General features: G+C 59.8%; 1 protein-coding gene across 1 annotated transcript; it reads left to right on the top strand.

The window, feature by feature from the left end:
* The first annotated feature begins 2,842 nt into the window (after positions 1–2,842).
* On the top strand, positions 2,843–20,331 carry Cntn2 (contactin 2). Its single transcript, XM_048358248.1, has 22 exons — positions 2,843–2,942; positions 7,237–7,381; positions 7,469–7,644; positions 7,823–7,918; positions 8,263–8,472; positions 8,694–8,793; positions 9,750–9,925; positions 10,548–10,684; positions 11,079–11,206; positions 12,509–12,661; positions 12,792–12,919; positions 13,055–13,230; positions 13,610–13,730; positions 13,931–14,089; positions 14,414–14,563; positions 17,007–17,077; positions 17,341–17,575; positions 17,759–17,871; positions 18,596–18,782; positions 19,211–19,323; positions 19,680–19,848; positions 20,222–20,331. Exons 1-22 carry the CDS (start codon positions 2,843–2,845, stop codon positions 20,329–20,331), a joined length of 3,153 nt encoding a protein of 1,050 aa, XP_048214205.1.
* The last annotated feature ends 7,482 nt before the right edge of the window (positions 20,332–27,813 follow it).

The following is a 27,813-nucleotide window of genomic DNA, read 5'->3' as shown; positions in this document are numbered from 1 at the left end:
GTCAGAGTTCTGTAAAGGCAGCAGCTCCATTGCCATCTCCCCGGCACTCAGCACAACGCCTGGCACATGGTCAAGCGATGCTGTCATGGAAACAGACACAGGCAAGGGTGCCCGCGAGCCGCCTCACCTTCAGGGAGCAATAACACACTCCAACCTCAAGCCCAAACTATACACGAGTGTCTGTGCGCGCGCGCGTGTGTGTGTGTGTGTGTGTGTGTGTGTGTGTGTGCAAGACTATTCACCCAAGACCTTAGCACACCATGGGGCTCAGTATATATCTGATGGGGCTCACTGGTGCCCAGTGCCCACCCCCAGGGCCACTCCAAGCCCTCGGCCAAGCTGGCCCTGCTCACCCCTGCTCTAAGGCTGTACAGCTCAGTCCCCAGATATCCCCAGAGCCTTGGGCTGGAAAGATGGCTGGTCGAAATCTGGATTACACTGAACTTCATAAAAGATGAGCCCGGAGATTGGATTTTCCATGATCTACAGTAATCACCTGTGGGAATAGAGACCACAGAGGATGTTGACCACTGCAGGGGGCCCCGCCTGGCCTTGCCCTGGTACTCGGGGGGGGGGGGGGGGAGGTGGACCCCGCCCTGCCGCCCAGCGCTGCCCTGGCCAGTCCCGCAGCCCACGCTGAGCTCTCACACTGGCAGGCTGACAGGAGGCTGGAGCCAATGAAGATGGAGCACATTCTCCTTGCCAGGCACCAGGTCGCGGCTCACCGGTGCCAACAGGGAGCTTGGAATCTGGCTGGAGGAGGCTCCCTACAAGGAAACCTCCTGGAAAGTTCGCTTCTAAGGTGAAGCCATTGGAAGTGGAGAGGCTCCTGCGGAAGCGGGGAAGGGGTGGAGAGCAGCTTCTCCCCGTCTCTCCCTACGGAGGTGGCTTTCCTCCCCTGCAAAGCCCCGCTGGCCTGAGGCTTCATAGAAACTTAGGGGCCAGACCAGAGAGCGCTGTGATACCACACAGCTGTGTTACCACATAGGGTGTGCAAGAACGACTGGGCAAAGCACGTATTACAAGCCCCATCTTTCAAATAAGAACACTGAGGTGCCCTGAGGAGAAAGAGCTTACCCAAGCTCGCAGAGCTGTTAGGGGGATGAAGCCCATATGACCACTCCTGCCCATCAGGTTCCAAATGCTGGAAGATTCCAGGCTGTCCCAATGCCTCTCTGTGCTACTGCCCCAAATGAAGGCATCATTTTCCCGTGACCAGACACCCAGCCCCACAGACACGTGTGTGTGTGTGTGTGTGTGTGTGTGTGTGTGTGTGTGTGTGTGTGTGTACCAGTTTGGCCTGGGGTTATCCCAAAGAACACCAAAGACCCCCAACCTGTTAGCTGTCTTCTGAGCTCCATGGCTGTGTGTGCGCCTGCGCAGCCGTGGCTCTTGGCAGTGCGGAGCCACGGTTAGATGTGGCACGCTAGCACTGCTCACAAACGTGCGGGCGTGGTGATCCGGGATGGGGCGGGCAGGCCCTCTCCCTCTCCCCACAGGGTGTCAGCCAGCACGGAACTGACTTCCCTGTACAACTGGGGTCTCGCAGGCGCTTTCTGGAGGGGTAAAGCGTGGCTCGGGCCTGGCAGGGTGAGGTGCTACAGGGAAATGGATTAGGGGGTTGCCAGAGAAGGCTGGAGGCGTCTGGATTCGGTCTGGAGCTGACAGTGGCAAGGACTAGAGGGGCGGGCGGCTGGCTGGTGGTGACTGCGCTCCTCCCTGACAAGGAGAAGTAGATGTGAGACCCAGAGATGGCCAGACTGCACCAACGCCCCCACCCAGACCCCGCCCTGTGCCTAGACGGTCCGGTCACAGGCTGGCAGAGCTGCAGAACCTGCAGCTGGGCAAGCAACCTGACCCCTGTGGCTGCACCAAGCCAAGGGACTGGTGACCAGGCACATGCCAGCGACTGGAAGACAGGACCCCGAATATGCACTCCAGTCAGAGGGGAGAGAGTGGGTGGGGACGCGGGTCCCGGCCGGCCCCTGCTCTCGGGATGCTGTGAAGAGATGGAGAGATCAGTGGGCCAGGCTGCCGACTGGCTCTGTACGGCCTGCCCAGGACAGGGCCTGGGCGGCTGCAGATAGAACCAAGTCCCTAGCCGTCCCAGTGCTTCCTGAACTCCATGCAGCAGCACCTGCAAGCAGCCCACCTGCTGCTAATGGGGCCAAGGTCATGACTCCCTCCCTCGCACGAAGCATTTCCGTGCCTTTCCTGGGCATCCTGGCCCCAGGGTGTGGCTAAGTCAGGAGACCTCTTTCTTCCTGCAAGAAAAGCAGGCTGATCTGGAGAGACCTCATGCAGCTCCCAGAGGGGCTTTACGAGCCGCGCCCCCCACCCCCAGCAGCCACGGGGAGGGGCGGGGAGAGTGGGTCCCAATCTCTCAACTCCCAGAGGAGGAGGGCATCCTGGCCCTCACAGCGGGTTCCGCCCCCCGCCCCAGCTCTTGCAGCCCCTGCGTGGAGGGCCGTCTGGGGCTTAGACACGCAGGCAGGTGGGTCCTCGCCTCTCCGTGAACACTGCCCAGCACTCCCACCGGCTTATGGAGGGAGTGGGCAGGAACACAGGGCAGAGCCAGACTCCCAGGGGGACAGCAGGAGGCCCTGGGCCCTTGGATATTGTTGGAGGTAATAGCCAAGCCCCCTCCCCTGGGGCTCTGGGAGGATGAGCGATTTCGCCAGCATGGACCCAGGCACGGGGAGCACTCGCTCGCTGAGCAGACGCACCTGCCTCAGCCTCCTCTGTCCTCTCAGCCTCCCTAGGTGCTGGCCAGACTCCGGGTGGGCCCAGGTGCTCTCTCTCCCGATCCCCACACGACACCCACCCCCCCGGGGACCCCAGCATGGGGGCCCTCACCAGGAAGAAGCCATGCCCGCCGCCACCTCTGCCGCTGCTGCTGCTGCCGTTGCTGCTGGTGACCTGGGCCCTCGCCTCCTCCCCAGGTAAGAGCGTTCACCTGGGCTAGAAGCCACCCTCGCCCCCCCCCCAACTTGGGTGACGATGACGGGAGTAGTCGCCTTGCTGGAGCTTCCTCCCCACCTGTGGATCTTCCCTTCCCTTCCAGGCTAGGAGGAGAGATGGGTCTTGGTTGTGTGGTGGATGAAGGAAGAGTGACCCGGGCAGGGTGAGGGGGTTACCCGGGTCACCCGGAAAAATTAGGCTACAGCTGGGCCCGCTCTGTCCAACAGACAATTCATTAATTCAACTCATTAAAAAACAACAACAACAACAACAAATAAAAATGTTCTCCGTGTCACTCACCACGTTTCAAGTGCTCCGGAGCCACCTCAGAAAGGACAGATCATGGAGTCAGGCTCCGTAGCTCACGCCTATAATCCTAGCTACTCAGGAGGCAGGCTGAGATCTGAGGATTGGGGTTCAAAGCCGGTCCCTGGGCAGCAAAATCCTACAGACTGTTATCTCCGAGTAACCAGCAAAAGGCCAAACGTGGGAGTGCGGTTCGGGTGATAGAGTGCCGGCCGTGAGCGGAAGAAGCTGAGTGAGGATGGGAAGGCCCCGCGTTCCAGCCCCAGTGCCGCACACAGGAGAGAGCAAGGGAGGGCAGGGCACGGGCCACGCCCTGCCGAGCCAAAGAGGCTCTTCTGGAGTCCAACGGGGGCAGCGGGCAGGCCCCCAGGAGGCTCCCACGAGGGGGGCACCATGCCCGGGGGAGGAGGGGTAGAGGGCAGGGTGCAGACCTGGGAGTCCATGAAACTCCTGGTCCCCACGGTGCTCAGCCGGCAGAGCAAGAGGGGAGAAGACGTCCTGGAGCTTGGGGGGAGGGGTCTCCAGGGCTACTGCTGAGGGGGCTTCGGTCCCTAACACTAGGCCCCGGGGCAACTGAGATTCCTTTTCCCCCCAAAGAATTCCCAGGGATGGATCTCCTCCCTGCGGTGGTGCTGGAGTTCTGGCCAGAGAGGTTCCCACTCGCCATCCTCCCCCCTGCCCCCGCCCCACCACACCCCTGCCAGGCCCAGCCCTGTGCCTGGGTCCCTGCACATAGGGGCACGTGTTCACACCAGAGAGTAGGGGAGCTCCCCGGGATCCCTGTCAGGGCAGCTGGGAGAGCAGGGAGCCCCACACCCACAAGACAGATCTGGTTCCCTCCCTAACTCCCACACCCTCCCCCCTCCCCACCAAGGTCCAGGACAAATCAGTGCCGAACCCAACCACTCTGTCTGAGCCTTCAGGGCCTGCGGTTCCAGAAGGGTATTAGGGGGTGGGGAGGACCTGGCCTGCCACCTCCCAGGGCAAGGAAGAGGCAGAAGAGGCAAATCCCCTGCTGGTACCCGCCCCTGCCAGGAAGCACCTCATCTCCTGATGACCTGCTGCACGCCCCCCCCTCCTCCATACCAGAAAACCCTCCCTGAACCCCTGGTCAGGAGAGCAAGGGATGTCCCCGCTTCTCACCCCTCCCCCTCCTCCCTCTGCCAGTCTTTGTTGTTGTTTGGGGGGGGGGTGTGTGCTAGAGTTTGAACTGAGCCTTCATTGGCAAGTGGGGGGGGGGGGGTTGCTGGGGTTTGAACTGAGGGAAGCCCTCATTGGCAAGTTCTAGAGTCAGGTTCCCATCCCCTTCTGCTTTAGTTTGCTTTCAGATCCAGTCTGGCTTTGTTTGTTTTATTTTATTTTTTTGCCCAAGTTGACCTTGAACTGTAATTCTCCCCACCTTTACCTCCTGAGTAACTGGGATTACAGGTGTGAGCCACCATCCATGCCTGGCATATGCAAGATTTCTGGAGTAGGTGTGCGTGTGTGTGTGTGTGTGTGTGTGTGTAAGGGACGTGTGCAGATGGGTATGTATGTAGTGTGAGACAGTGTAGGGCCTGTGTGGGTGTCCACGGATGTGAGCTGTGGGGACGGGGGTGGAGGGAGGTGTGACGGGGGAGGGGGAGAAGGGGGGGTACCAGGTTGGGGGTGGGTTGTGCCCAGAAGCCTTTGTCACCTGCTGTTGGGCTCTCGGCCCTTCAGAATACGACCAGGGGAGTTGCACATCCTGGCTCGCTGAGCCTCACACCTAGTGAGTCTGCTTGCACACCTCTGGGTCCTAGATGCGCCCAAAACTCGAGGTGAAGACTGGTGACGGAGGATGCCGACTGAGAAGCTGGAGGGGGAGGGAAAGGCCAGCCGTGGGCAGAGTCCCCGCCCAACCACCCAGAGCTGCGGCTTCTTGCTGTGCCACCTGGGGCAAGCTACCAAACCTTTCTGAGTCTCACTTTGCACCTCGGCGGCCACGTGAGGCGGTACCGTGCCTGCCTCGTGAGAGGGTTCTGTGGAGGAAGCGTGGACTGGGGCAGCCGGCGGGCCGTAAGCGCGTGATCAACAATAGCACTTGTGTTTGCCACTACTTCCCCTCAGCGGATGATAAATACTTGCCTAGCAAGATGCGTGCGTGGTCATTTTCGGCTTTTGTGCAAGGAACCGATGTGTGTGTGTGTGTGTGTGTGTGCGTGTGGCCATCTGAACACTGTTGGGGTGTTTGTGAGGGCTTGCATATGGCTGGCACAAAGGAGAACGCTGCTTTCTCCTCAGGAAGAAGAGCGCCCCACCCCAGAGTTCCCGGAAACCCCCATTGTACCAGGGGGCTGCAGCCGCCTGCCTGGCTGCCTCCGCCTCCCCCCTCCTTCCCCTCCCTTCTCAGGGTCCCAGCTGGGGCAGGGTCCCCACCCTCCACCATCATCATTAACTCGGGATTAAGCAGGGCTTCCCAGCCCCCCAGGCCCCGGGGAGGGGGGGTGGGAGGCAGTGGGGGAGAGTAATGGCGGGTGGCAGGGAGGGGCTCAGGCCCAGGGGATGTCTGCCTCCTCCCCTTGGCTCTCAGAGCTGTTTGACAGCTTGCCAGGGCTGGGGGCAGGGCAGGGGGGGGACAGGGCTGGGCCTCATCTGCGGTGTGTGGGGGGCCCCCCCTTGGAAGAGGGCTGACAGCTGGATGCTCCGGGAAAGGAGGCGCTAATTGGTTAATGGGGACCCTTCCCTCCATGACCACCACGGGGGCTGGAAATCATTGAGGTGGGAGCCAATTAGGGGGACCTGGCTCCCACCTGACGCCAGAGTGGCAATACCAACGGGCACCGCGGGCCCTCCCGTACAAAGGCAGGTGTGAGACGCTGTCCCCTGTCCCTGCCCCCGTCGGGGAGGACACGGCAGGGCAGCCCTGGCACGGGGCTGGCAGAGAAACCCCCTCTTGCTATGGGGGAGGGGGGCGCCCATTTGTTCTGCAGGGTCAGGAGCCCTCAGGCTGCCTAGGCCATGCATTTGCTGTGTGGCGTGTTTGGTTGGTTTGTGCGGGTCCTGGGGCTTGAACTCAAGGCCTGGGCGCCGTCCCTGAGCTTCTTTCAGCTGAAGGCGAGCGCACTCTACCGCGTTCAGCCACAGCGCCACTTCCGGTTTTCTGGCGGGTTCGCTGGAGATGAAGAGTCTCACGGACTTTCCTACCCAGGCTGGCTTGGAGCCACGATTCTCAGGTCTCAGCCTCCTGAGTAGCTAGGATTACAAGAGCGAGCCACCCCTGTCTGCCGGGGGCTGCGTCACCATCCGGACTCCCTTTCCCCTCCCCCCCAGCCCTCCCTCCCCCTCCCTCCCCCCCCCCCCCCCCCCCGCCTGGCCCCTTTGACTGAAAGCTCCTCCAGGCAGAGGAGCTGGGTCTGATTACCTCTCTCAGCTCCGGGCCACACACCCAGCAGGCACTGGGTAACGAAGCGCGGGAGGCGTGACCTGAACTCCATGGGCCCTGCCCAGCCTCTTTAAAATCAAATTCAACGTAACTAAAATTCAGTCCCATCGCGCCAAGGCCCTGGCTCACACTTGCCATCCTTGCTACTCGACTCGACACGCTGAGATCTGAGGATCGCAGTGGAAAACCAGCCCAGGAAGAAAAGTCCGTGAGAATTTTGTCTCCAATTAATCAGCAAAAAGCGGGTGTGGCTCAAGTGGTAGAGCACGAGCCTGGAGCGAAAACACTAAGGGAGAGTCCAAGGCCCTGCGTTCAAGCCCCAGTACCAGAATACATGCACACACACACACACACACACACACACACACACACACACACACACGAATCAAATCCAGTGTTGGTCCCTCAGCCACATTTCAAGTTCCCACTAGTCACCAGAGGCGGGTGGCCGCCATATTGCGTAGTGCGTAGTGCCACGGCAGAACCCATCCCGGCGGGGTAGACCCTCGGGGTGACGCCAGCTGGCCTTGGGCCCTGAGGCCTCGCGGTGGTGCCCTTGCCCGCAGCCCGGAGCTCCACGTGGGCGTCCCCGGCCACCTTCGGGCCCGTGTTTGAAGACCAGCCCCTCGGCCTGCTGTTCCCGGAGGAGTCCACGGAGGAGCAGGTGACGCTGGCGTGCCGCGCCCGGGCCAGCCCCCCGGCCACCTACAGGTGAGGAGGCCTGGGCAGGGCGCACGGCTCCCTCGTGCCAGCCTGGTGCCGGGCAGGACTGAGGTCGCCTTGCTGTGGCCGCTGCAGGTGGAAGATGAACGGCACGGAGATGAGGCTGGAACCCGGCTCCCGCCAGCAGCTGGTGGGGGGTAACCTGGTCATCACCAACCCCACCAAGGCCCAGGATGCCGGCGTCTACCAGTGCCTGGCCTCGAACCCAGTGGGCACCGTGGTCAGCAGGGAGGCCGTGCTCCGCTTCGGCTGTGAGAGCCACGGGGGATGGAGGCCCCAGTGGGCGGGGGTGGGTGGGGGGGGTGGAGGAAAGGCTTAGAAAGGACTCCCCGCCCTAGTGAATTGCTGCTTCCCCCCCCCCCACCGTGGGGGACAGCCGGAGGGCCCCCTGGTTCAGGGCAGCCCCTGAGCCCCGGTCTCCACCTCCAGTTCTACAGGAGTTCTCCAAGGAAGAGCGCGACCCGGTGAAAACCCACGAGGGCTGGGGTGTGATGCTGCCGTGCAACCCGCCAGCCCACTACCCAGGTGAGTGGGGCTCGGGAGGCCGCCCCACGCCCCGCGGGGAGGAGGCGCGAGCCGTGGCAAATGGCTCTGGGAAGCCTGGATCCCGGGTCCCAAGGTTAAGTGACTCGGTTTCCATTTGAGTCCATCATGTCCTAGCTGTCCCTGAAGGGGTGTGTGCTCCCCCCCCCCCCGGGGCAGAGTGAAAGCCTCTTCCCTCCCTCTAGGGGGTCCCCTCAGCTCCAGTTCAGAGTATGGGGGGGGTCTCAGGGTACCACAAGCCCAGCCCCCCCCAATATGATGGGGTCCAAGCCAGCTTGGCTGTGAGCCCAGCATCCCCTGGTTTCCTCGAACCCCCCACATCCTAGGCTTGTCCTACCGCTGGCTCCTCAATGAGTTCCCCAACTTCATCCCGACGGATGGGCGTCACTTCGTGTCCCAGACCACAGGGAACCTGTACATCGCCCGGACCAACGCTTCGGATCTGGGCAACTACTCCTGCCTGGCCACCAGCCACATGGACTTCTCCACCAAGAGCGTCTTCAGCAAGTTCGCGCAGCTCAACCTGGCGGCCGAAGGTCAGCCCGAGAGAGCGGCAGAGCTCGGCGGAGGAGGGGGCGGGCAGGGCGGAGGGCGCTGGGAACCGGGGCTTCTCCCGGGGGTGGGGGAGGGGGGGTTGGGTGGGCACAGGGTCCAGGCCCGGAGCCCAGTTCCCCCTGCTGAAAGCCCTCAGGCTTGTGCCCCCAGGGGCAAGGCAGCCTCTGACTCCATGACTCTGAGCCTCGCCTCTCTTCCCCAGACCCCCGGCTCTTTGCACCCAGCATCAAGGCCCGGTTCCCCCCAGAGACCTACGCACTGGTGGGGCAGCAGGTGACACTGGAGTGCTTCGCCTTTGGGAAGTAAGCAGCGCGGGTCCCCTCGGGGACATGGGGGGGTCCCGGGGTGGGGGCAGGCACGGGCCGCAGGCACACAGGGGGCTTCGCCAGCCCCCGCCCAGGCGCCCCACCCCTGGGCCCCGCACACGTGGGTTATGTTTCCTGAGCCTGTCAGGCTCAGGCCTGTTGAAGTCATGCAGGACCGGAAGCAGAGGGCACAGAGCACAGATGCCAACTCGCCCCCTGCCTGGTTCAAATCCCAGCTCTGCCACTAGCTGGCTGGGAGACTGTGGGTAAATGACCTAACCTGTCTGGGCCCCTTTCCCTATTGTTGAATGGTAATAAGTCTGCATGGGATTGTCAGGAAGATGGAATGAGTTAACTCACTTTCACCAAAACGCCCCGCCTTTGGTGAGGTGTTCTGTGTTAACCGTTATTTAAAAATCACAGCAAAAGGCTTCACGGGGGACTGGCCTAAAGCAATAGCAGATGCTCAGGAAATGTGTGTGGCCTTCTCCATCTTCCCAGGTTCCCCTGGGCCTCTGCCTTCTGGAAAGTTGTTACTGAGAAGAGCCGTACCTATGTCACAGGACCCAGGGCTTGCAAACGGCCCGGGCGAACCCTTAGCAGGGGAACCTCGAGGGTCCCGTGGGGCTCGCTGATTCTTAGTCCACACTAGCTCACAGATTGGCAGTAACCGGAGTGGAGATGGGAGAAAGGATCCGTGTACACCCAGGTCCCAGGCCTGGGAGGGACGGGCAGCTCTGGAGTACCGATCAACATCACTGGCTTCATAGCCGTGGTATGGGGTGGGTATAGAGGGGCTCTGCTTCGTGTCCCCCGCCTGCCTTCTGAACCTACCCCAGAGAAGAGCCTGAGGATGGTCCCCAGATGCCCTCGGGCCCCTCCCCTGCCCATTGCCTGGGGAAGGCCGTAGGTACCAGGGTGCCCCCTCGGCCTTGGTCTCTCTCCTCTGCCAGCCCCGTGCCCAGGATCAAGTGGCGCAAGGTGGACGGCACCTTATCCCCGCAGTGGACCACGGCCGAGCCCACCCTGCAGATCCCCAGCGTGAGCTTCGAGGACGAGGGCACCTACGAGTGCGAGGCGGAGAACTCCAAGGGCCGAGACACCGTCCAGGGCCGCATCATCGTGCAGGGTACGGAGCCCGGCCGCTCCCCCTCCCTGCCTTCCCCCTTGTCCTCTCTGAACACGGAGAGGCCGGTTTCGAACTCCAGCGAGGGGTGCGGAGAGCACATTGGAGGCCTTAGCAATGATTTAAGTTGCTAAAAGATAAAATAACGAAAGCCGGGTGGTGGTCGTTCACGCCCGTAATCCTAGCTGCTCAGGAGGATGAGGTCTGAGGATCGCGGTTCAAACCCAGCCTGGGCGGGAAAGAGAGATGAATCTTACGGCCGTGAGACTCATTTCTAATTAACCACCAGAAAACCAGAAGTGGTGCTGTGGCTCAAAGTGGTGGAGTGCTAGCTTGGAGCAAAAGAGCTCGGGGACAGCGCCCAGGCCCTGAGTTCAAGCCCCACGACCAACAAAAACTAAAATACTAAGCCACGGGCACAGCCACAGAGCGCCATCTTTCTTCCACCAGTGTCTTCCTGCCCCCCGCCTCCACCTCCCAGTCGCCTTTTCTAGTCCAGAAAGCAGGTAGCGACCTCTGCTGTCTGTCACCAGTACTGCAGCCTCGCAATCCCAGCCCATTCAGAAGCCTCCGCTTCCTCCCAACCATCCCAGCGTTTTCTCTTCTTTTTCTTTTTTCCCCCCAGCTCAGCCTGAGTGGCTCAAAGTGATCTCAGACACGGAGGCCGACATCGGCTCCAACCTGCGCTGGGGCTGTGCGGCTGCAGGCAAGCCCCGGCCCACGGTGCGCTGGCTGCGGAATGGAGAGCCTCTGGCCTCCCAGGTAGGCAACCCCGGCCGCTTCCCTGCCATCGACCACCGCCCTCTTCCATTGGACTAGTCTTCCTCCGTGCCGGGCTAATCAAGGTGTCATCTGGTGGTTCTGGGCGCTTCTCTCCATCCCAGAGTCCCATGTGCCCAGGCTGGTCAACTGGGTAGAATCCCAGAGACCTGGGTCCTGGCACGACTGAGCCACAAACCAAGGATGTGGTCCTAGGTGGGTCTCAGAGTTCTGAGACGCCAGATAGCTCTGAGGTAGAACTTCCCCATGCCAAGGGACTGTGGGGTCTAGACCCCCATGGTATGTGTCCCTGCCCGCCACTCCCCTCCCCTCCCCAGGCCTAGGTCCTCATCCCCCTGCCCGGCCTTGGGCTGGGCTTTTCTGCTTTTCTGTACAGAACCGGGTAGAGGTGCAGGCCGGGGACCTGCAGTTCTCCAAGCTGAGCCTGGAGGACTCGGGAATGTACCAGTGTGTGGCAGAGAACAAACACGGCACCGTCTACGCCAGCGCCGAGCTGGCGGTGCAAGGGTAAAGGGTGGAGGGGGGCACGGCAGGGGACATCCCTGTGTCCACACTGGGGCGTTGGGGGCGGGCTGCAGGAGTTTTGAGCATCTGAATCTCTAAGCACACACATGCACGTGCAAGGCATACACATCACAACACATGAACATACGCACACATACACACACACACACACACACACACACAACACACACACACGGGCAATCTTCCTTGGTTTCCCAGGGGTTTCTAATTAGGAGGACTCAGATTCAGGAAAGAAGGTGGGACACTAACGTGAGGAGTTCTGGGGGGAGGGGACGGGGACCTCAAACCCACCTCACATCTGGCAAGCACAAAGCAACTATTGGCTGCAGTGACCGAAGAAAAAGGTGGCAGAAGGCATAGGTAACCAACCCGATCCAATCTGTGTTTAATCTAACCTTTCTGCTGTGCGGTTTCATTTCTCTGCCTCAGTTTCCTGTGTAGAATGGGGGCAGCGATAACCTTGCCCACACACTGCCACTCTGCGGGGGGGGGGGGGGCGGGGGAAATGGGCTGAGCCACAAAGGGACCGACTGCCCTGCAGATGGCAGGGGGCCCAGGAACAGTCACCGAGGGCCAGTGTTCTCTGGTCTGGACACGATGATACCTACCCTGTAGATTCTCATTGAGGTGTAACAAAGATTTACTCAATTCGTCACTCATTCAACTGTGTTGATCAACACTTGCCAAAGAACGAGCGCTAGCAATCAAGTCTCACCCTTCAAGGTGCTTACGGTCCAGCAAACTTTATTACAGGAGAGGGACAAATGAAACACAAAATCAAAGAAATAGTGCCAGAGTGTCATTAAAAGAACACAGTATAAAGGAAGTTGAGCTGGGTGCCAGCGGCTCACGCCCGTCATCCTAGCTACTCAGGAGGCTGAGATCTGAGGCTCTTGCTTCAAAGCCAGTCTGGGCAGGAAAGTCCATGAGACTCTAACCTCTAACTAGCCAGTAAAAAGCCTGAAGTAGAGGCATGGCCCCAGTGGTAGAGCACTAACTAGTCTTGAGCAAAAACAGCTGAGAGCTGCCTGGATCTGAGTTCAAGCTCCAGCACTGGCTCAAAAAGAACAAGAGAGAGAGAGGGGGAGGAAGGGAGGGAGGGAGTGGGGAGGGAGGGAGGAAGGGAAAGAAGAAAGGAACGCACTAGGAGCTTTTACCATAGTCCAGGCAGGTCTGGTGGCGTTCCACTGGGTGTGCATCAGGAAGTACAAAGGCAGCTTTGCAGCCAGGTCGCCTCCTAGTGGACAGTGACGCAGATCCCGTGGCTCTCCTTTCCTTTGCAGCCCTGGCCCCCGACTTCAGGCAGAACCCCGTGAGACGCCTGATCCCCGCAGCCCGCGGCGGGGAGATCGTTATCCCCTGCCAGCCCCGGGCGGCTCCCAAGGCCACGGTGCTCTGGAGCAAAGGCACTGAGATTCTGGCGAACAACAGCAGGTACCCTGAGCCCGCCAGCCGCTCCTGCTTCCCTGAGCCCCCCCCCCCTGGGGTGGGGGTGGGGGGGTCCTCTCCCCTTGACTCCGGCGTGTGCTCCTGGGTTGGCAGATCTGCTTTGTTCTTGCTGCAGAGTGACTGTGACTCCAGACGGCACCCTGATTATAAGGAACATCAGTCGTTCCGATGAAGGCAAATACACCTGCTTTGCTGAGAATTTCATGGGCAAAGCCAACAGCACCGGGGTCCTGTCTGTGCGGGGTAAGATAGGGCGCATGACTTAGCTCCCGGGGTGCCATCCTCCTTTCCTTTCCTGGGGTGTCGGGCCCTGTCCCAGGGCCCCTGCCTGGCCCTGGCCCTCCCCCAACCCACCTAGGGGCTGTTGTTTCTTGGTAGATGCCACCAAGATCACGCTAGCCCCCTCGAGCGCCGACATCAACCTGGGTGACAACCTGACACTCCAGTGCCACGCCTCGCACGACCCCACGATGGACCTCACCTTCACCTGGACCCTGGACGACTTCCCCATCGACTTCCACAAGCCCGGGGGGCACTACCGGAGGGCCAGCGCGGTGAGGCCCGGGGCCAGGGGCCCGCGACGCCTCCTCTGCTCCCGAGAGGCGGGGGACCCAAGCTGTCCTGTCCCATCACCAGCTCCAAGCCCCCCCTGTAGCGCTCCCCTCGCCCAGCACGCTGCTCCCCACCTCCATAGCCACCCTTCCTGGATCAGCCCCAGGCCTCCAGGCCATCGTGAGCTCCGATGACCACTGTGAGACCCAGTCCCTGGGGTGGGGGGGGCCGCGTAGGGGGCGGCTGCCTCCTCCCACTGAGCAGACAGGAAAACCGAGACACAGCCGGGCCCGCGGAAGTTCACAGAGCGGGAGACCCCCACGCTCGGCTGCTGTCTGTGGACCGCTCCTTCTGACACCTCCTTCCGTCCCCCGGGTGCAGAAGGAGACCGTCGGGGACCTGACCATCCTGAACGCCCAGCTGCGCCACGGAGGGAAGTACACGTGCATGGCCCAGACGGTGGTGGATGGGGCATCGAAGGAGGCCACCGTCCTGGTCCGAGGTGATGAACTTCCCACCTCTGCCCCAACACGCACGCGCGCGCGCACACACACACCCTTGCCCCCACACCTGTGTGTGCTCGCTACGCCCTCTGCTGCCCGGTTTGGGTACTGCACCACCCCACGCTGGGCCTGGAAGAGGCTGGCTTAACGTTAACGTTAGTAGCTGACCCATGGGTGCGGCATCTGTCTTTTGGCACAGGCCCACCCGGTCCCCCAGGAGGCGTGGTCGTGAGGGACGTCGCTGACACCACTGTCCAGCTGAGCTGGAGCCGCGGCTTTGACAACCACAGCCCCATTGCCAAGTACACCCTGCAAGCCCGCACTCTACCTGCAGGGAAATGGAAGCAGGTTCGGACCAGTAAGTGTGAGGCCACACTGGGTGGGCAGGGATTGGGCCTGGCTGGGGCACATTGATGGGTGGAGGGGTTGGAGGTCCAGGACTGGGTCTGGAGCTTCAAAGAGGGAGCCCCCCCCCCCCCGTCAGGCAGAGACAGCTGCACGGAGCATGGGAGGGGCGTGGCAGGACACCGAGTCCTGAGTTGTTTGGGTCTGTGCCTTTGAAGGCTTTGAAGTATTATTACGGGAGCAGTGAAAGAAGGCGTGGGGTGCCAGAGGTGCACACAACATTAGCAAAAGCTCCCCCATCGTTTCTAAGAGAGGAATCGACTGCCTTCCCTTGCAGATCCCACGAACATCGAGGGCAACGCGGAGACGGCCCAGGTGCTGGGCCTCACGCCCTGGATGGATTACCAGTTCCGGGTCATAGCCAGCAACATCCTGGGCACCGGGGAGCCCAGTGGGCCCTCCAGCAGGATCCGGACCAAGGAAGCAGGTCAGGATTCGGGCTGTGTGTGGAAAACAACTCTCAGCAGAGAGAGACCTTGGCCCCCTTCAGAGGGTCCCCAGTGAGTGAGCAGCCCACCTCTCAGAATTGGAGTCCCAACTCTGCTGAAAAATCATGTGAGAGAGGACAAGTCGGGACCAGGATTTTTTTTTTGGCGGGGGGGGGTGGGGGATGGGTCTGGGCTGGCTTCAAACCTCAAAATCCTCAGATCTCTGCCTCCTGAGTAGATAGGATCACAGACATGAGCCGGAGTCGTGAGTTTTGGTTGAGTCAGTGTCGCTATATGAGCTAGGCTGGCCTTAAACACACTATGTAGCCCATGCTGGCCTCAAACTTGCAATCCTACCGCCTCAGCCTCTCCAGTGCCAGAACGACGGGGAGGTCCCTCTACAGCAAGCCAGGGCGGATCTCCATGCACCCTGAGGGGTCATGTGTGGAAGGCTGGCTCTCCAAACGTTGTCAAATGATTCTCTTGCGAGGTGGTGGAAATGTGTGTGCATGTGTGCACGGTGTGTGTGTGTGTGTGTGTGTGTGTGTGTGGTGTGTGCAGGGTGCTGGAGGAGCCAATGTCTCCAAGCCCTCCCTGCTTTGGATGGCTTCTTAGGAGCAGCAGGAGTAACACTCCGTCCCTGCCCACAGTGAAAGGGGTGGGTGCAGAACTTGAGGGGAGAAGCCAGAGGATAATCACACCTCCCGTTCCCCCCCCCCCAGACCTCCTGCCCGCCCTGTGAGCCTCAGCCCAGTGCACGGGCCCTCCTTCCCTCCCCCATCCGCCGGCCCTGTGGCCATGTGCACCCACAGCCAGCTCCTTTGGGCTCTGGAGTCAGTCGGCATGTGTAGCTCGTTCCTCCGTTCCTCTCCCGAGTAAGACATCCCAGAGAAAGCTCTTTCTTGGCCTCTGACCGTCTCGGTGACGTGGGGTGGAGAGGGACCGCCTTTCTTCCCGTATCCCAGAACGTGCAGAGCCCAGAAACAAGGACAGCGCAAAGGCAAGACGGTAGACTTTAAAATCACGAGAGCTGGGTTCAAATTCTAGCTGTGCCACGAATTCATGTATCACCTCAGGCCTGGGGCTCGGCTGCTCTGAGCCTGTCTTTCTACCCCAGGTAATTACAGTGCCCACCGCTCAGGGCCAGAGGGAAAGCACGTGGGTAAAGATGCCCTCATCAGAACCCTCTCAAGTCTTGAAGTACGGGTTTCTGGGCAGGAAGGTTTCCAGCCCCTGCCGTGCTGCCTGAGCGGATGCACCTGCCCTTGTTTATCAGTCTTGTTTAACACTAGAGGCAATCGGGGAATGAAGTGTGTCCCAAGAAGAAAAACAGTGGTTAAAATGTGCTGAGATGAGCTGGTCTTTGGTTTTGTTTTCTTCTTTTTCCTTTTTATCTTTATTTTTTATTTATTTATTTATTTATTTTTTTTGGCCAGTCCTGGGGCTTGGACTCAGGGCCTGAGCACTGTCCCTGGCTTCTTTTTGCTCAAGGCTAGCACTCTGCCACTTGAGCCACAGCGCCACTTCTGGCCGTTTTCTATATATATGTGGTGCTGGGGAATCGAACCCAGGGCCTCATGTATATGAGGCAGGCACTCTTGCCACTAGGCCATATCCCCAACCCCTTTATCTTTATTTTTTGTCAATCCTAGAGCTTGATCTCAGGGCCTAGGCACTGTCTCTGCGCTTGCTGTTCAAGGCTGGGGCTCTACCACTTGAGCCACAGCTCCACTTTCTGTTTTTTGGCTGGGGTGGCGGTGGAGAGTTTATTGGACATAAGAGTGTCCCAGACTTCCCTTCCCAGGCTGGCTTTGATTCTCAGACTTCAGCCTCCTGAGTAGCTAGGATGACAGGCGGCCGATTTTGTTTTCTTAATGGGTTTTTGTTTCTGTATTGGCTGTAGTTTTGAGCTAGCTGTTCCTCTTAATTTAAAGCAAACTGAAGTTGGGCTCTGTGGTTTAAGCCAACAGGAGTAGGAAGGACAAAGATGAGTTATATGCTAGCCATTCTCTTAATTCTATTTTGCTTATAACCATCGAGAGAAACGTCATCTTCCATGTTGTGAGGGGAGGATCGGGCTCAGATCAGTTAAGTCACAGGCCCAGGGAAATCCAGCAAGAAGAAAGACGAGCTGAGATCCAGAGGATCTCAGTTGGAGGCTAGCCTGGACGGAGCAGTCCACAAGACACCAGCTGCAATGTGGGGCTGCAGGCATGGCTCAAGTGCCCTGAGTTCAAACCCCCTTACTACCAAAATAAAACAAGCAAACAGAAAAGGGGAGAGAGAGAGAGAGAGAGAGAGAGGAGAAATATAAAGGAGGGGAAAGAGAAAGTGAGAGAACAGAGCAGGGCAGGGCGGGGCAGGGCAGGGAAGGAGGGAGTCTTTAGGGGCCTGGATGTCTGTTTAACGAGCCCCCCCCCCCCGTGTCCTTGTCCCTGGCAGCCCCCTCGGTGGCACCGTCTGGACTCAGCGGAGGCGGCGGGGCCCCGGGAGAGCTCATGGTCAACTGGACGGTAAGCCGGCCGGGGCGGGCAGGCCGAGCCCTGGGCCTCTGGGGACGGACGGGCCCGGCCCCTTCCTCCTCTCCTCCTCTCCCCTGTGAGCATTGCCCACACTGGGCCACTGTCCGCTCTGACTCAAGCTGTCAGCGTCCTCTCCCTGGCTCCCGTGACCCCCCCCACCCCCACCACGCCCCCCACGTCCTGGGCCGCCGCGTCCCCAGTGCAGGGCAGGGGGTCCCCCGGGTGCCCCGGCCCACGCCCGCTCTCGCCCTCAGCCCATGTCGCGGGAGTACCAGAACGGAGACGGCTTCGGCTACCTGCTGTCCTTCCGCAGGCAGGGCAGCAGCGCCTGGCAGACCGCGCGGGTGCCCGGCGCCGACGCCCAGTACTTCGTGTACAGCAACCGCAGCCTCCTCCCCTACACGCCCTTCGAGGTCAAGATCCGCAGCTACAACCGCCGGGGGGCCGGGCCGGAGAGCCTCACGGCCCTGGTGCACTCGGCCGAGGAAGGTGGGCTGCCCTCCTCCCTCCCCCCGTCCCCCCCCCCGCACCCCATCCCCCAGCCCGGCCGCCTGTGCCCCTCAGTGGGGGGCTGGATGGGAGGGGGCCTCCTGGAGCCCATGTGGGGGCTGCCCTGCAGGACACGGGCAGGGCTGGGCAGTCGCCACCCACTGGCTGTCGCTCCCCCCCCAGAGCCCCGAGTGGCCCCCAGCAAGGTCTGGGCCAAGGGGGTCTCGGCCTCTGAGATGAACGTGACGTGGGAGCCCGTGCGGCAGGACACGAACGGAATCCTCCTGGGGTACGAGGTGAGCAGCACGGGGCGGGAGACGGGGGTACAAGCATGGTGAAGACACTGTGGCGGGCACTCACTACGGGAGGCACACCCCACACAGCCTGAGTCTGGCCGGGACTGGGGTGCCAGGGGAGCACCCCCCCACACACACACACCCGGGGAGGAGGGACAAGAGCCACTCGCTGCCTTCCTCGCTAGTTCAGCCAGCCTGCAAGCCATAGTTCCGCCTGTTCCTGGGGATCTCTGCGCCCAGCAGGCTCTGGCCTGAGCCAGGGGCCCAAGGCTGGCCCCTCAGAAAGAGGGGTGACACGAGAGAGGAAATGGAAAAGCAGAGCCATCCCTGCCTGGAGAGGATGCCCGGCGGGCCGGGGTGGAGAACGCTCCACGACTGTCTCATCCGCTGTAGCGAGGGCCGTGGGGTTTCTACACATGGCGTCCCTTCCCAGCACAGTGTCATGGCAGCCCCTGACTTGGCTAGCAGGGTGGAGTCTGCGCCGGCCATCTCCGGCTCCCCCATTCGGCTCCTTCCCTGGACTGAGCCCTCTGACAGACACCCGGTGACGCCGAGTCCCCCCCCCCCCCCCACACACACACACTTGTGGGGCCCGGCTCTGGCTCAGCGGACCAGGGGAGCGGGAGGGGAAGCACATGTCGGGGGGCCCAGATCAGGGGAGCCGCCAGCCCCCCCCCTCCCCCGGGCTTCACCCCCGACCTCGGCACACCCTGCTCGTCTTCAGATTCGCTACTGGAAAGCGGGAGACAAAGAAGCAGCCGCTGACCGAGTGAGGACAGCAGGACTGGACACCGTGGCTCGGGTCACCGACCTGCAGCCCAACACCAAGTATCATCTGACGGTGCGGGCCTACAACAGGGCCGGCACGGGGCCTGCCAGCCCCGCCACCAACGCCACCACCATGAAGTCCCGTGAGTCTGTCCACCAGCGGGGAGGGGAGGGCGTGTGTCCCGACGGGGGCTCCAGGATCCTGCTTCGGGGAGAAGATATTTGCCACAGCCCACATGGCCTACGGCTCGAATGCTGGAGCTTTAGCCTTGAGCACAGAAGCTCAAGGATAGATAGTGACCAGGCCTTGAGTTCAAGTCCCAGTCCTGGTGTGAGCGTGCACACATACACACACCACACACACACACACACACACACACACACACAGGCGAAGAGGGGATTATCCATCCCAGCCTCAGAAATGCCCGTTCTCCACCCTTTGAACTGCCCTGGCTTTGCTTCTTCGGCAGTGGCCGCAGGCTGCTCTGGGGGCTCCTGCCGCACAGGGAGGCATCGGCCAGAGGCTGGCTAGGCGTGCGCGGGTGTGAAAGCCTCTCTCCCTCCCCGGCAGCTCCCCGGCGGCCCCCAGGCAACATCTCCTGGACTTTCTCCAGCTCCAGCCTCAGCATCAAGTGGGACCCCGTGGTCCCCCTGAGGAATGAGTCCGCGGTCACCGGCTATAAGGTGAGGAGGGCCCGTGGGGGTCTGAGCGAGAGTTTGTGGCTGGGCACCGTGCTGGGAGCTCAGGGGAAGACTAGGAGCGTGGGGGTCTAGGCGAGGGCGGTGGAAAGGCCAGGCTCCGGGCGCCGCGGAGGCCTGCCAGCCTCTGGGGTCTGCAGAAAGTGGAGCTGCTTGCTTGCTTGCCTCCCCCAACTAGCCAGGCCAGTGGGAAACGGGAGGAGGGGTGGGGAGACAGAGCCTTGGGGGCTGGGAACCACAGGGGCTTCTCTCCATGACTAGCACCGGGAAAGGCAGGAGGAGGCCTCCCCCCCCAGCCCCCGTTCAGAGGAGGGTACACTGGGAACGCCCCCTCCCCACAGATGCTGTACCAGAATGACCTCCACCCAGCCCCCACGCTCCACGTCACCGGCAAGAACTCCATAGAAATCCCGGTCTCCGAAGACATCGGCCACGCCCGGGTACAGATCCGGACCACGGGGCCTGGGGGTGACGGCACGCCAGCAGAAGTCCACATCGTGAGGAAAGGAGGTGCCTTCCCCCCCACCCCCCCACCCCACAGGTGTCAGGGCTAACCCAGACACCCGCTTAAGGGCTGGCTCCCACCCCAGCCAGCTCCCCCCCCAGGACCTCCAGGGCTAAAGACAAAGCAGGCCGGAGCCAAGGGAGCTCCCATGTCACAGGCCCTTCCGCACCCCCAGAACCTCCCTGAAGGCCAGTGAGGGTGCCTTTTATGGGGGTACGGCAAGAGGCTGAAGGCCAAGGGCCCAAGGCCCTCGCTAGCTCCGTGGGCAGGAGGGCCGTCCCGGGCCACCACCGGCGCTGGTCTCCTCGGGGAAGAAGGCTGGGGTGAGCCGGCCCCAGGCCCACTGACCAGCTCCCCCGTTTCTCCTGCGGGTTTCAGGCACAAGCATGATGGTGGAGAACGTGGCCGTCCGCCCCGCCCCGCCCCCCGGCCCCATCCTCTCCCACTCCACGGCGATGCTGCTTCTCATTGGCTACCTGGAGCTCTGATCTCGGGGCCGCCCCCCCCTCCACCCCGGAGCCGGACACGCACCTCGGATGGACATAGCCAGCTGGCCCCAGCCCCCTCCTGAGGCCAACACGGCCCAACACTGTGCCTGAGAACCATGGGCTTGAAACTCCTACTTCCATCAGCACCCTTTCCGCAGGAGGCAGGACATGTCCTGGTCTGCCAACAGGATAGAACCGTGGGAAGATTTCGTTATTTCATTTTTTTTCCCCTCTTTAAATCAAGAAGCACCAGGGCAATGCCTTCCTTATTGCCATTTAGCCTGACGCCTGGATCCCGCGGGGTCCTGGAAGTAGGGGGGGAACAAGCCCAGGAGGAAAAGGAGTTCTAGAACATTCCTGTCCATCAGCAGCAGTGGCACTGTGGGACCACACGTGGACTCTGCCACCCAAGGGCAGAGCCGAAGGCCCCGCAGGACCGTAGCACGAAGGGCTGAAGAAGTGAGACGGGACACACACATCTGCCTCCCTCCCTCCCTCCCTCCCTCCCTCCCTCCCTCCGCTGGGGAGAAGGGACCTGGGACCTCGGCCTCGGCCTTAGGAAGTCCCCGGTCACTATGAGCCCTCAGGCCACCAGGGGTGGACGCTCAGAGGGTTGAGAGGCTGGGACAGCTGGTGACAAAGGGAAGTCCCCATCCTCCTCTCAGCCGACACTGCCAACCCAACCCTGCCACCCCGAGACTGGGTGACCGAAGGGCTTGGGGGAAGGCCCCAACCCCTCCGAGACTGACCCCCCCCCCATGGCCCCTCCAGGACGGGTTGGGGGCAGGAGACAGCCGGCCCCACGGCCCTCCTCCTCCTCCAGCCCTGCAGCCGACCCGCAAGTGCTCCCACTGCCCCAGCCCGAAGGCCCGGATGTCAGGTCTCAGCGCAGCATTCACTCGTTGTCCCGGAAGGGTGAGCCAGGCCAGCGGGTCCCCTGCCTGCTCCCAGGAATTCCTTGGATCTTCCAGTCGCACCCCTTTCTCCCAAGGGCCCCCACTCTCTCAATTCCCCAGGAGGGAAAAACAAGGGTTCACAAGGGGCTTCTACCACCTTGAGTTCAGCCCAGGCTGCCATTGCTGGAAGAGGCATAGAAGTTCCACGTGTCCCTGACCAGTGAGCGAATGGAGGTCTAGGGAGGGCCAGAGATTGCCCGGGCCGCACTGCCTGCAAGTGGCAGAGCTGGGACTAGAACTTCAATCTCCTGCCTGCCTGCCTGCCCCAGGCTCGGGGCCTGTGGTTATGAAGGTGGCCAAGGCCAGCGAGGGCTGACTGTCTGCGTCCAGGGGGTTCAGAAGGGCTACCGTGAGGGTCCACATAAAATCCAGAAGAACTTCCAGACCTTCTTGGCCTCCTGAGCCCAGCTTCTGCTGGGAACTCCAGTACATAGCGCTGGCTTGAAGCCCCTCCCCCTCCCTGTTGCTTCAAGAAGAGAGGCCGAAGCAAGGACAGAGCCCCCCCACCCAAGTGCAGGAAATGGTGGGGAGCACAACCAGGAGACCCCAAAGCCTGCACTCTGACCCTTCTACCTACGAGAGCTGCAGGATGGGTGAAGACAAGGGCAGGCGCCACTGCAGCTTTGGGAGCCTGTTTTCTGTAGTTTACAGCTAGAGCTCTATTTTGTTATGGTTTTTTAAACGTTTCTGTCCTGCTCTATTTTTCCCGGGGCAGTTTTTATGTTGATGTTTACTCCGTACAATTTTTTAAAAGGTAAGCTCGCACACCTTCTCCTAGGTACCCCCAAGCCAACCTTACCTCCAGCAAGACTGTCTGGTCACGCCAGGGGCTCTGCTATCCAGTCACCCTCCCTCCCAGCCCCCCGAAAGGTTGGCCTTGCGTTTGTCCTTGTCTTGCTGGCTGTGATTTGGCCTGAGCCTGGCTCGCTAGCAGATAAGTGACCCTGAAGGAAGGAGACCTTCCAGGGTCCCGACTCCTTCCTCCCTCCCTCCCTCGCCGCTCAGGGACATGGGGCCCGGCAGGCGGATGAGCTGGATTGGCACGGAATTTCACCAGAAACCTGGGAGGCTGCGGCCCCTGTGCTCGCGTGGAGCAATATGCAGACTGCCGTTGACCTTGCTTCTAATGAGGTCCACGAGAAAGGGAGGGGGGCAGCCTGCTGGGAGACCCAGAGGGAGGAAACCCTCACCCCCAGCAGCCAGAGGCTTAGGGGTAGAGCACCAACCACGACTGGAGGTCGTGCAAGGTTGGAAAACAGAATGGCTTCCTGTAGGGATGGATTGCTTAGAGAAGCAAGCCAGGCGAGATCCATGGCTTCTCCAGGCCCGGTCCTGCTGGAAGGTTGGGGGTGAGGGCCTCATGCCTGCTACGGTTGTGACGCAAGTGTCTCTCCTCTCTCACTAAGAGGTGGCAGCAAGGGGGGGCAGCCAGAGAGAAGCACTTTGTCCCCCTAGCTTAGTGGGGGCAAAGGGGAAAGCATCCTGAGGGCCGTGGCAGAGAGCCTGCGGGCAGCCCGTGGAGACCCTCCTCCGGCGCCTAGGGGCCGGGCTCCCGGGCTGGCCAGCATGCCACGCCGGTGCGTGCCGGCCAAGAGGCAGCTCTGTCCACGGCCCTCAGGCCCTGCGGCCTCAGCTCTGCCTCCGTCCCGGGCAGCAAATGATACCCACGGTGCGAGGGAGGAACAAGGCCGGGGGAAGGAAAGGCTGGAGTTAGACATCCGCGAGGCGTGGGGAGTCGGAAGCTTCTTTGGAGGGAGGGTGGCAGTCCGCGTGATGACGTCCTCCATCGAGGCGCGGGGCCGGAAGATCTCCCAGAGCTGAGCTTCTCAGACCCCAAGTGCCCCCCCCCACAGGCAGTGTCTCTAAGACCCCTGTATCTCAGAGGAGACCAGAGGGGGGGGACGCTCACCCCAGCAACTTGCTCACACCCCAGTGCCTTGGCCAGCAGGCACTGCCCCGGGGCAGCCCCATCGGCCTCCCAGCCTGCGTCCTGTCCTGAGATCGACATGGCCGATGACAGCTTACTGCCCTGTCCCTTCCCCACCGACACAGGAACCTTTTCTCTTCCTGGTCAACCTGAGTCTGCCCCACGGCACCGGCCCGTCAAAGGGATTACGGCGACCTCACGCCTGTCACTGGCTCGGGTGTGGCGCTGTCCCCTGGCTCACCTGAAGCCGGGCCTTCCCTGGAGGAGTGCTCGGAGAGACCAGATGGGCATTTTTTTTTTTCTACAGGACTTGAAAGAGCACCGTGGAAAGCGGCGCCGGTGGCCGGGGCCGCGGAGGGGGTGGTAGCTGGGAACTTGTACATACGGTTTTGGCTTTGGGGAGTCAGAGCAATAGGAGAAAACCGGAGAGGAACCGAGCAGCCAGACAGCTTTGCTGGAGCCCCGGGCAGCCTCAGAGGTGGCCTTAGGAGCCGTCCGTCCCAGGGACCTCCAACATGGCACCCACAGCTCAGGGCCCCTGAGGGCTGACTCAACAGACAGTGCTCCTCCAATGGAGCGCCCTCCCCCACTGGCCCGCGGTTCCACTCTTGTATGCGTAACGGTAGTTATTTATTGACTGGTAGCAGGCAGTTCTTAAATAAAGTTGGTTTCTCAACCTACCGAGACAGCTGGCAGCAACTGTGAGTATTTTTCATCAGCTGGCTCAAGCATCTCTCCTTGTCCTGTTCTGTGACTCCGGGGACCGGCCAGCTCCTAAGTGGTCAGCCCCGAAGGATGTTCCAACATCCAGCGCACCCCGCTCCGTTCTGACCTAGGAGGGGAAGAGCAGGCCGGGATGGATTGCAGGCACCTTGCCAGCCAGGGCCAGCTCAGCCTAAGACAACACAGGGCGATGGAGCTGCTTCCGGCTGCGGATCCGGCGATCCCGGGGAGGCCAGGGCCCTGCGGGTGGCTGCTGCTTCCGCGCTCTGCTCAGGATGCCCAAAGGGTTGGGATTACCAGTCGGTTTCCAGCCACCCGCTCTCACAGGTTCAACCAATGTGGCTTGACTGCTACCGCAGATAAGACACGCACAGCGACACGCCCAGGCAGCCCTGGGTTATTGTTCCGTGGGACGTGGGCAGGGACGGCTCCATGCCGGGTTGCCGCTTTCTGAGGAACAGGGAAAGGAGGGTGGGTGAAGACCTCTCTACTCAGTGCTTAGCTCTCTGCTGGAGAGCTGTTCGGCCTAAGGAGGGGTCTACACAGACCCCAGCATGACGCGGCAACTGACCAGGGCAAATCTTACCCTGGGCACCCGAAGGGGATGTTGGGAGTGCTGGCCATGAAAAAGCCCAGCTCCCATCCAGTGAGCCTTTCCTTGACCCGCAGAGCACCGCACATGCTCAGAACGCCATGGTCTGGCCTGGTTGTCTTTGCTAGTTGGCTGGAAGCAGGATGCCGGACAAGACTTTTAGCTTTTGTTTGCGTCTCCGTTTCTTCGTCTGGATAATGGGAGGCAGTGCCCCTCCATGATGACGTTGAGTTCATGACATACAAAGAAAGAGACTGTTTCACTGTCCTCTTCCAATATGGAAGGCCATCTCCTGGGTGCTTTAACAACCTATTCAGTCCTGAAGGAAAGCATCGTGAACAACACACTCCGGTTTCCAAAGTGGTTTCCAAAGCAGGATCTCACTGGCTTCTCTCACAAACACGCTTCAAAGATGATCAGCCTGCTTGTTCAATTACACAGCTGCTAGCAGAGGCAGGGCCCAAACCAGGTCTTCTGAAACCATCTCTGCAGTGGACAGATGAGGGGAAGGGCTTGTGTAAAATCATAAGATCTTTTCAAAGTAGTAACAATGGGGTTGGGAATGTGGCTTAGCGGCAGAGTGCTCACCTAGCATGCATGAAGCCCTGGGTTCGATTCCTCAGTACCACCTAAACAGAAAAAGCCGGAAGTGGTGCTGTGGCTCAAGTGGTAGGACTGGCAAAAACAACAACAGTACAAATAACAAAACAAAGTACTAACGATGGTAGAAATGGCTCCCTATATACGCTTGGCTTGTGGTTCTCTATGTAGCAGAGCCACCTTAAAAAAAAATGCTCTAAATTCATTATCTCAACCTATGTAGCTTCTTATCTTCAACAGTGGACCAAAGGGTCTCCTGGTACGATGCAGTAACTACATACTTGTCAAAAATGTTTAAGATTTCATTTTCTCCAGTCATGAGAAAATGCCAAATCCAGACAGTAGGACACCATTCCCCACAACTAGACTTGCCAGACTGTAATAAAATCAACTTCATGAGGAACAAAATTCAGAGGTCCGTTGAAAACTAAGACAAGTTCATACACAAGGATGGGGATGTGGCTTAGTGGCAGAGTGCTAGCCTTGAGCAAAAGGAGCTCAGGGACAGTGCTCAGGCCCTGAGTTCAAGCCCCAGGACTGGCAAAAAAAAAAAAAAAGTTCATACGCAGTACATGAACCTTTATATTTGAGTCTGGATCAAAAATTTTAAAGCCTTGATTCTGTAAACTGAGAAAACTGAATCTAGTCTACTGTTGGGGATTCATCTTGGCCTTAAGGGGGGAAGGGCGAGGAGAGCGCTCCCCAGACACCGCCCTTCCCCCAGCCCTGGGGCAGTGTGGAAGTTAGCCACACCTATCTCCTCCTGGGTCCAGGACCAGAAGGGATAGCTTTGAGACCATCCCCCACCTTGCACCAGCGAGCACGTGTGCTCCCTTTTCGTGGGCTTTGCCCAGAGGGCGGTACTATGGGAAGTGACGTTAGCCCATGAGGGAGGCCTTTGGGAGCTGCTCTTGGACGGACAAGCTCGCCAGCCTATCGCCAGCTCCTGCTCAATCCTCGTCATCACTACTATATTACTGTGAGCCCCTCCCGAATAAACCGGATTGCTCTCCGAAGGTCTCCGAGATCTGTCTGTGCCTGGCTTCCTGTAAGGAGGGAGGAAAAGGGGATCTCGTTCGGCCACGTGCACTTTAGGCTCGCCCGTGTCCCTTCGCTCCACCTTGGCCGCCCGCGGGTCGGGTGCCCAGGGGAGAGGGTGAAAAGGGGAGCACTGATAAGGGAGTAAGCTTAGCATCCCCGCACCAGGGGAGGTAAATCTAGCCCGGCATTCTACATGTAAAGTTGTGACAAAGGCACTGTGGCTCTTACCCGGTTAAGAGTTCATAGTCACATCTGTGACCAGTCCCCAAAATGGTTTGGCAAAAATGTATATATAAAAGATGTTGATGAATCTCAGCAAGGGGGGGAAGGTCCCTGTGGATAGGCATTAAACCTTTTTTCTCTGGGTTTGAAATGTTTTAAGTTACAAGGGAGTGAGTATAAGTGTGTGTGTGTGTGTGTGTGTGCGCGTGCGCGCACCTACCAGCACTAGAGCTTCAACTCAAGGCCTGGGTATTATCCCTTCATTTTTTTTTTTCACCCAAGGCTATCTATACATGAGCCACAGCTCCACTTGTAACTTTTTGGTAGTTAAATGGAGTTAGAGTCTCACAGACTTCCCTGCCTAGGGTGGCTTTGAATCATGATCCTCAAAGCTCAGCCTCCGGGGTTAGCAAGATTATGGGCATGAGCCATCAGTGCTGGGCAGAAAATTTTTTTAAGTAAATTGTAAGTGAACTCTTAGCCATAATTGAAATTGAACTAGCATCTTTGGGCTGTGGCTCGGGCATCTTTTTTAGTCATCCTGGTGATCTTGTCACAATAGTTCTGCTACTCCTGTAGCTAGAGGCGGGGCCATTATCAGTTCAGCTGGTGGCCTTTTCTGCACTAGTTCCATAATCCAGCTAGCTCAGGCACGGACTGACTGGATCCTGAGGCGCTTAGATTGGCCTTTCCATGGAGGACTGAAAGTCCTGGTTCTCCTTTGGGAGTCCAGGCTACTCTAAGAAACAAATACACTTGCCCTTCCCAGGCATGGGAAGCTTCGGGCATGGAGAGTGGAAAAGCAAGGAGCAAGACAAGGGACTGTCTCTATGATCAGGTGAAGGATCTCGTGTTTTTCCAGGAAATTCAACTTAACAGTCAACACAGAGGGCTCACCTAGGGAGGATAGAGGGGGCAGATCATTTATTTACATTTACTGTCTATCACACACCTGAGTCAGGTGTTGCTACAGTCCCCCATACAAAGCCATTTATCCAATGTCAATTCTAAGAAACCCAAGGAAAATGAAAGCCAGGCTATGGGACAATCAAGACAAATAGAAGGAATTCTAAAGAGCAAGAAAGGAACAAGTGAGGGCTCCATATAGCTACTGTAAATTATTCTTTATTGAAGGAAATGTTTTCACTGTAATGGCTGCTATGACATTTTTCCCCGTGACTACCAGCTCTCCATGGGGAGCATACAAGCTGTGGCAGGGAGCAAGGGCAGGCAGGCTTGCAGACACAATCCTTTCTAGGAGAGGAGTGGTGTCTGCAGTCAGGATCCTCATGGCCAGGAGAACGTGATCATCCAGGACACCAAGCTGGACATCACCGCCCAGAGCCATCATGGGGCTGCATGCTGGGTACTTTTCCCTCTGCCCTTTGGGTGGGGCGTTCAAACACTAGGAAAACGGGCAG

This window comes from Perognathus longimembris, chromosome 11 (genome assembly GCF_023159225.1).
Source record: "Perognathus longimembris pacificus isolate PPM17 chromosome 11, ASM2315922v1, whole genome shotgun sequence".
Lineage (NCBI taxonomy): Eukaryota > Metazoa > Chordata > Mammalia > Rodentia > Heteromyidae > Perognathus > Perognathus longimembris.
This window is presented reverse-complemented; position numbering and strand designations above follow the sequence as displayed.

What these genes read in the sequence shown, in the direction of transcription:
- Cntn2 (XM_048358248.1), top strand. Translation starts at nt 2,843, where the DNA reads ATGGGGGCCCTCACCAGGAAGAAGCCATGCCCGCCGCCACCTCTGCCG. An exon ending in GAGTGCTTCGCCTTTGGGAA is followed by an intron (nt 8,794 to 9,749) that starts GTAAGCAGCGCG and finishes CTCCTCTGCCAG; the next exon opens with CCCCGTGCCCAGGATCAAGT. An exon ending in CGGGGTCCTGTCTGTGCGGG is followed by an intron (nt 12,920 to 13,054) that starts GTAAGATAGGGC and finishes GTTTCTTGGTAG; the next exon opens with ATGCCACCAAGATCACGCTA.